Here is an 8,368-nt window from a genome sequence, read left to right as displayed (position 1 = left end):
GTTAATTTCTGCTGTACAGCAAAGTGATTCAGTTATAGAGACATACATTCATTTTTTTTCATTTTCTTTTTTTAATTGAAATTTTAAAAAATGTTTCTTAAAGGCTTGGAAGTCCAGCTTCCAGTTGCATGTCTGTGAACATCCTGAAAAGGTACTTGGGTAGGTCTCCCACCCATGTGCTGAAGAACCCGGCTGAGAACAGTGACCCTGAGGAGCGCAGAATGGGGCGCAGGCGCTCGGCCCAGCTCCATCCAGCTCTGCCATCCACGAAGTCACACCCATTCTGTGCTGCGGACACTGCTGCAAGCCACACGCAGTGCCCCTGTGCCCCCCCCCAGGGTCCCTGGCATCTGTCGCGCACATTCGTTCAGCGCCATTAGCTTCTCTCCAAGGACAACCTGGGGGTGGCTCCCTGTAGGGCCTGCTCAGCCCGAGGTTCCTGGGACTGGGGCCAATAAAAGAGGTCTTTTCAAAATGGCCTCGCGGCATCCTTTCCAGATCCAAGCGGCTTCTTCTCTATATTCTAACCCCTGGTCTCCGAGCTTTCGGTGATATCCTCAGAATTCAATGACTCATCCCCACGGTTCCCTCGGGAAGCCGGTCTCCGCAGTCTCTCGGGAAACACGGCCCGCCCAGCCTTTGTTGTATCAAATGCACGAGGAGCCATATTTGCTTTCAGCAAAAGGCGGACCGGGTCGCCGGAGCCGGAAGAGGGGCCGACCTGCGACGGGCCGTGGGCCCCACCCCGCCTGCATTCGGTCCCCTTCTAAGCTTTGAGGAAGAGAAATTGAGCCCTTTCCCAGCCCGACCTCTGACTCACTCGGCCTCCTCGGGCCCACGTTTACCCTCCAGGTTCCCTATTTGCATCACGAAGTAATCACCTCGGGATGTGGCAGCTGCGGCTCTACCGCTCTGATTTTTAACGTGCCCTTGGCCAAGAGTCTCAGGGTGCCTTCTGGGACCTCGGAATCGCCCTGACGCCCCCTGAGACAGGGGCAGTTTCCTGTTGGTTTCAAGACCCAGGATGCCACCGGGGTCAGAGCTCCGAGCTGGGCTTCCTGCCCCCGCTCAAGTTTTCTCTCCAACCCCACGAAACGAGAGCCCCACGCCCCACACCCAGACGCCGCACCACCACCCCCACCGCTCCTTCCCCACCCCGACCCCCAGCGGGGCGGGGCCGCGCGTCCACCGGAAGGGGCGGGGCTCAGCTCGGCGGGCGGGCGGCGTGATTGGCCGCGGCGGGCCTGACGCCCATTCCCGCTATAAGAGCCGGGCAATAGTCACCTGCGCCACAGTCCTCGCGGAGAGTCGCCGCGGTTTCCTGCTTCAACAGTGCTTGGACGGAACCCGGCGCTCGTCCCCCGCTCCGGCCGGCCGCTCAGAGCCAGCCCTCGCCACCACCTCACAGCGCTCTCCGACCGCCCCAAGGTCCCCGCCGCCGTTACAGCGCCGCGCAGCCACCGCCGCCGCTTCACCTCAGCCGCCCGCCATGACGACCGCGTCTCCCTCGCAGGTGCGCCAGAACTACCACCAGGACTCGGAGGCCGCCATCAACCGCCAGATCAACCTGGAGCTCTACGCCTCCTACGTCTACCTGTCCATGGTGAGTGCGGACGGACGCACGGGGGATGGGCGCAGCCTCCCAGGCGGCAGGGCGGGGGTGTGGCTACCGGGAGGGCCCTCCCGCCTCCCGCCTCCCGCCTCCCGCCTCCCGCCTCCCGCCTCCGTGTGCCCGTTTGGAAAATGGAGGCTGCTCGGGGTCCTCCAAGACTCCTGCGCAGAAATTCTGCGCAGTTGTCTCCTGGGAGTGCTCCCTCGTGGGCTAGGGCCGCCTCTGCGCACCCCAGTTTATTTAAAGAGAGCTGAGTTTCCTCCCGGGGTTGCCACACTTGCCACTAGTACCACCCTGCGGTTAGGAAGGTGGATTTTCGCATTTTCATCCCTTTTGCATTCGATCACGTGATGGGGTGGTGCTGAGGAGGTCCGACTCCCATCCCCCTGAGTCCGGCGGAGCCTGCTGGGTAATGGTGTCCAACTGTGGGGGCTGGTGCGAAGTGGTTTATCTCTCGTGGGCCGAACAGCCGCCTCCATCTCTCTGCTCTGTTTATCAGTAAGTCCTACTTGAATTGAAGCATATCTCTAGAAATCTCTCCTTCAGCCGACACCGAGTTGTCTGCCACCCGTATTCTTTATCTTTTTTGTGTCTAAGGGTTGTGGCGTAACTGAACCTTTCATTCTTGGATATAGTCCACCACCGGTTAACGGGGCCTGAAAATTTTCCATGCAGTAATCGGTGGAATCAGTTTTCCAAAATCCTGGTTTTAAGCGGTGTGGTAGGAGTTTTAGCTAGAGTCGTCTTACTACGTTTTGCAAATCATCCAAGAATAGACGTGTTCCGGATGGGTTTGGAATAACGCCTGGATTTCTGTGACTGTCATTCCATTTCAGGGACAACTGAATACAGCAAGGGTGTAAAAGGGACTAAAATTTTTGCTTTCTACTGGTAACATATTTACATACGTTGGCATTGCCCCCAACCGTTACCTTACCTAGTGGGTTAATTTTGCAAATCCATCAGCCTGCTGTAAGCTGGCAGCTCATGTTTTAACATGGATTATTCGGGGAGGAGGCACTAAGAGTGCAGGGTAAATACTCCAACATCTCTTCAACCAAATTTGCCAGGGGCTGTAAGAACTTTACTTTGCACCTACACAGATGCTTAAGATGTTCCACGGTGGAGGCAATTCCCGTGATATTCTAAAGGTTCCTTGTGGCAATTATTCAGTTTCAAGGACCAAGTTTCATTTTTGTGTTTCAGAGTAAAAACTAATTACTGTTGTGTTCAATCCAGGAACACATCCCGTTCCAGCCTTCCTGTGCTCAGACCCTTTCTTGCTGGGCTTTGAGAAGGAAGCCTAGGCTAGCAGACTGCCTTCCTTTGGGAGTCCCTAACATGTTCATGTACCGCTTTCAGTCGTACTATTTTGACCGCGATGATGTGGCTTTGAAGAACTTCGCCAAATACTTTCTTCACCAATCTTGTGAGGAGAGGGAACATGCTGAGAAACTGATGAAACTGCAGAACCAACGGGGTGGCCGAATCTTCCTTCAGGATATCAAGGTGAACGGAAGATCCTAGGGTCGTCATGCCTTATCTGTCTAGCGGTCCTCTGATGTCAGAAATCACTGAGCCCAGCAGTTGTCCTTATCAGATGAGGATACATTGGGTTTTTGTCTTCTGCGCTTTTTCGGGCCTACCATCTAAGCTAAAGTTGGCAGACGGTAACGGGCAAGGATATTAAATTGGAAACGGTTGTCGGGGGAGCTTGGCTGTTCCTTTTGCCAAGCACGGTCGTTACACGTTAGATGCTTTGCTGATTTGTGGTTTAAGTGGTAGAGGTTGCAGATGCACTGACTTAATCTCCTCTCATTCAGAAACCAGACCGCGATGACTGGGAGAATGGGCTGAATGCAATGGAATGTGCACTACACTTGGAAAAAAGTGTGAATCAGTCACTACTGGAACTGCACAAACTGGCCACTGAGAAAAATGACCCCCACGTGAGTATTGGCAACCTGGGAGTAAATGGAGGAAATCATTTGCCTTAGGGGCTGGGGAGGCTTCCCAGTAACTGTCTTCCTTACTCTCTTTTCTAGTTGTGTGACTTCCTTGAGACTCATTATCTGAACGAGCAGGTGAAATCCATTAAAGAATTGGGTGACCACGTCACCAACTTGCGCACGATGGGGGCCCCCGAATCTGGCATGGCACAGTATCTCTTTGACAAGCACACCCTGGGAAATAGTGATAACGAGAGCTAAGCCTTAGGCCGGCTTCCCGTAGCCACAGGGGTGACTTTCCTGGTCACCAGGGCAGTGCATGCACGTTTGGGTTACCTTTACCTTTTCTGTAAGTTGTACCAAAACATCTACAAGTCCTTTCCTTAGTACCATTCCTTCAAATAAAGTGATTTGGTACCCAGCTGTTGTCTTTGAATTCTTGGGATGGGCTAGGAAGGTATCTAGGCCATCTTTATTAAATTTGTAAGTGCCACCGTGGTTCAGTCACACTAATCAAAGTGAAACGCTTAGGAGGATTTGTATTTACTTATTAAATTCCTTAGTCTGGGAAAGATACCAAGGCTTGGGTGTTTTGAATTCAGACAGGACTTAAGGATTCCTGATTCTGAATGGGGTGTTTTATATGTTTCCAGCAGTTCTGGTTTTCACAATTTATATGTACAAAAAGCATTTTAAGGCTTAAAGTAGACTTGACGCTACTGATTCTTGTTCTCCATTAAGGTAACCGTTTAATTCAGGCTGTCGTAGGGACATACTCTTCAGCGTGGACAGCTATATGGCTATGACTGGATCAGTGTCCTGCCGGTGTACACGCAGGTAGGACCAGGCCGGTGAAGCATCCCCCTTGGGAAACAGGCTAGGAATGTGCTTCCTCCCTAGTGAGAATTTGAGAAAGTTTACATGAGTATGGAGAGATACCTTCATTTCAGTAGGAAAATAGCTGCAGTAGGAGGGAGGAGGTTGAGACATCTTGAATATTAACCAGTGAGTAGTGTTAGAAGACTGCTAACCAACTACATTAACATTGTTTCCTAAACCAGCCACAGTGATTTGTAAAAAAGTTTCAGTCTAACCCTTAGAAGTACGACAGGTGGTAGGCCTTTTCAGTTTTCAATACAAAGCTAGGTATTCTGACCTCAGAATAACTGCTTGGGAATCGTTAGAAATGAGAAGTTAACACTTCCCTTTCACATCGTGATTGGGGGCTGGGGTGGGGGTGGGGTCTAATTGGGTGGGTGAGTGTCCGGGGAATCTGGAATAAAGGCAAACATCTGGTGGTACTGTGACTGCGTTAGGTTAACCTCGGATGCATGAAGAGCTCATTTAAGTTCAGGAGTCTTTTGGTGAGGTCCCCAAAGCAGTGAGATACCCCAAGGGACCCGGACTGCCCCCGCCTTATCTGCCAGTTCCCAGGCGTGTGGCACCCTTTCCAGGAGTGCTTCAGGACCACCACTGGTTATGGGGGAGTGCTATCTGCGACCTCCCAGCTAAGCCTGGGCAGGAAGTTGAGTTCTTGGGCTACAGTCTAGAGCCCCGAGTCCTGCCTGTGTTTCTGTGTCTGCCACCCCTGCTTAAGGTGAGCTGGGCCCACTGGTAACGTCAGCCCATGTAAGCCTGGCCTAGTGGCCCTTCGGCGTTATTCTTGTCGGTGCAACCGCGCCTTCCCATCCCTGGGCCCCAGAGAAGTCTTGGTGAGTCAGGCTCTTGGGTGAAATAAGCAAAAGTCGCCAACACTTCCCTAGAGCCCCTGCTGTGGCGGCCGGGTGCGTGCCCCAAGCCAGTGCTGGGCATGGCCTGGCAGCCATAGGACCATGGGAAAACTGTGGAAGGAGGGTGGGCTTCAGAGCAAGGGAAGCTGGTGGGGACCACCCCTGGTGGGCTGGGGGGTTCAGTGACCCTGGTTTGGGTAGAGGACAGACCTGTTTTCCAAGGCCCAATAGGGATCGCCACGATCTTTGAGTATAGTGTGTATGTTGCTTGTCGACTGTCCCAAATGCGATTCTCTGAGATGTTCAGGGGCCTCTGACATGTCCATTAGGTTAAACTCAACAGTTTTCCTCCTCACGTGACTCACTTCCGGGTGCTCCGGTGGGGCCCCAGCGCTCTCTGGGAGCAATTCAAAACCCTTCTTGGACCTGGGAGTTGCAGGCTGAAGGCTTTGGTCTTTGACGGTGTCATCTATGCCTGAGACTTTGCGAAGACTTGAGGCTGCTGACTGTCCAGGTGGGAAGACCGTAGGGCTGTGGCTGGGGGGTGTCTGTGGCGCACTGTGGTAGCCTGACCGCCCACACAGCACAGCGGACTGGAAGGCATCCTCCCCTTTCCAGGCCTTGCTGTCTTCCTGATCACTGGTGTCCTGTCCGGCTCCCCCGAGGTCCTTGGGCTGGCCCTCATGGGAGAGGACTTCTTTCTTTGGCCACAGTAGTTTGGTCTTTGAGTTTGTCCTGGGGGGCTGGCGGTCATGGGGTTGCAGCCCTAGGAAATGGCCAGTGATGCCAGTGTGAGCACTCTCCTCCTCCTCCTCCTCCTCCTCCAGATCTGGCTGAAACTCCATATCCTCCTTATCCAGACTGGAAAGAAACAGGAGACTCGGGGGTTAGTCGGCGGACAACGGCCTGAAGCCTGACTTGACTTCTCCCTTACCCTCTCTTCTCTCTCCCTCTGGCCCAAGGCCCAGGACACAGTCTTCCTCACCTCACCTTTGACTCCCCTCTCTGCTGATCCATCCTGTACCTCTCAATTAAGCCCTCCTGGCCGAGCTCACCTCACTGTTCTGTGGTTCCCTCTTGCCCATGTTAACATCCAAACTCCCTAGCCTGGTATTTAAGGGCTTCCTCTTCAGCACCCACGTTTTCCCTTTGAAACCCCCCCACTCCAGGCAATCTGAACTACTCTCCCCAGCTGTGGATGGTCCCGCGAGGCCCAGGAGTGACTGAGTAAGCCAGGGATTTGTGGTTCCCGCTGGGGGGCAGTATCCCCCCAGAGAGGAGTCTGGCTTCCTGGGAGCCCACAGCCTTTACTCTGCAAGATAAAGCCTACCCACCCCTGGATGTGGCCACCTCTGCCCATGTCCAAATTCTCCCCATGCTTCAAGGCCCAGCTCCAGGTCCAGCTGGAGGCCACCTCTCAGGCAGCCAGAGGTGATCTCTGTCCTATACTCTGTCCCTTGCCCAGGCATCCAGTACTTTGTACCTTGTATCCAGGGTTTGAACTCCCTCACTAAATTGTGTGTTTCTTGGAGGCAAGGTCTATGTGTTATTATTCTCTGTTACTCTCCTTCCCCAGCAGCTGGGCTACAAACCATAGGAAAACTCAGAGGCGACCTCCAGCAATGCTTCTGACCTAAGCAAGCCTCCATCCTTGATCATTTGATCACTTATCCAAACCCTCCTCACACCAACGAGAGACTCTAGCTAATTCTAATTACAGCTTAATAGGATATTCGGTTCTTAAGAGAACAGTGCTTTTAATGCTGTGGAAGAAAACCTTGATGGGATAGACCCTGAGATGCAGCATACACTCTCCAAAGTCCTCTCCACTCTGTCATCCTAGGGAGAGAGAGCTGTCTGGGGCGCCCCTTCAGCCCGCTGTGGCCCAGCTACAGCTCAAAGGGGATTCTAACCAAATCAGGGAAAGAGGACCCATGTGGGGGAAAATGTGGCTGCTATGGGCTGACCTGAGGCCTGTACTCTGTAGCAAGGAGTCTACTCAGAAGGTACCTGTGATGACCCAGCCTCTTGCTTGCTCCCTTGCCCAGGGAACCCACTCCCACTCCCCAGTGATAAGCCAACACCCTGGTTTATCAGAAAACGTAGTTCTGAACCAGAGTCAGGAACCAGGCCCTGACATCCCAGCTGCATCACTAATCACTGACTGCCCTTGAGTAAGTCCCTTCTCTCTCTAAGCCTCAGTTTCCTACTCTGGATAAGGGGGTGGGGCTTAGATTGGAGACTACCTAAGAGCCCTTATAGCTTTAAGAGTCCTTACACAGCACAAGGTAAGGGTTAAGGGTGTGGAGTTGGAACCAGACATACCTGGCCCAACTGTGCTTCTTGCTAGCTATGTGACCTTGGGTTGGGCAACTGACTTAACCTCTCTGAACCTGGACTTAATCATCTGAAAATTGGAGATAACAAACCAAGGTTACTGGAGCCAAAAAAAATAGCTAATATATGTAAAGAGCTTAGTACAACGCCCAGCACTTAATAGGCACCCAATATGCATTAACTAATACTATTCTAAGTTCTTAGGCAGGCCCTTGCACTCGGGGTTTTCTACCCACCGAAGTGGTTCCCTGGCACTTCCCACCTGATGTTGAAGGTGGAGCCAAAAAAGGAGGGCCGACGAGACTGGGCAGAAGCTGCTGTGTACGGGGGATGTGGTTCTGGCTCATTCCAGTACATATCTCGCTCCATCGGCGGCAGGTCCTGGTGCATCTCATCTACAGCCAACAGGGACACCTGGTCGTCGGGGACAGAAGGAGAAGTCCAACAGAAAGGTCAGCCCAAGCAGGACCATGATTTGCCGGGTGACTTGGAGAGGTCACTTCTCTCTCTCTGGGCCTCAGTTTCCCTTCCTGTGAAATGGAGAGACTGATGCAGCCTGTAGCCTCAAAAGTTAGGCTGAGAGGGCTTCCCTGGTGGCGCAGTGGTTGAGAGTCCGCCTGCCGATGCAGGGGACACGGGTTCGTGCCCCGGTCCGGGAGGATCCCGCATGCCGCGGAGCGGCTGGGCCCGTGAGCCATGGCCGCTGGGCCCGCGTGTCCAGAGCCTGTGCTCCGCAACGG

At 53.3% G+C, this 8,368-nt stretch overlaps 2 protein-coding genes across 2 annotated transcripts; one reads left to right on the top strand and one right to left on the bottom strand.

The window, feature by feature from the left end:
* The first annotated feature begins 1,262 nt into the window (after positions 1-1,262).
* Positions 1,263-3,982, top strand: FTH1 (ferritin heavy chain 1). The gene is made up of 4 exons (XM_024133239.2): positions 1,263-1,603; positions 2,975-3,121; positions 3,436-3,561; positions 3,658-3,982. The coding sequence occupies exons 1-4, from the start codon at positions 1,490-1,492 to the stop codon at positions 3,820-3,822; spliced, it is 552 nt and encodes a 183-aa protein (XP_023989007.1). The 5' UTR covers positions 1,263-1,489; the 3' UTR covers positions 3,823-3,982.
* Positions 3,983-4,084: 102 nt separating this feature from the next.
* On the bottom strand, positions 4,085-8,063 carry LOC114485402 (bestrophin-1-like). Its single transcript, XM_028486766.2, has 3 exons — positions 7,891-8,063; positions 5,502-6,152; positions 4,085-4,457 (listed from the first exon to the last, which is right to left on the bottom strand). The coding sequence occupies exons 1-3, from the start codon at positions 8,016-8,018 to the stop codon at positions 4,439-4,441; spliced, it is 798 nt and encodes a 265-aa protein (XP_028342567.2). The 5' UTR covers positions 8,019-8,063; the 3' UTR covers positions 4,085-4,438.
* Positions 8,064-8,368: the final 305 nt, after the last annotated feature.

This window comes from Physeter macrocephalus, unplaced genomic scaffold (genome assembly GCF_002837175.3).
Source record: "Physeter macrocephalus isolate SW-GA unplaced genomic scaffold, ASM283717v5 random_1547, whole genome shotgun sequence".
NCBI lineage: Eukaryota > Metazoa > Chordata > Mammalia > Artiodactyla > Physeteridae > Physeter > Physeter macrocephalus.
Note: the sequence above shows the minus strand (reverse complement) of the source record. Positions and strands in the feature narration are given on the sequence as shown.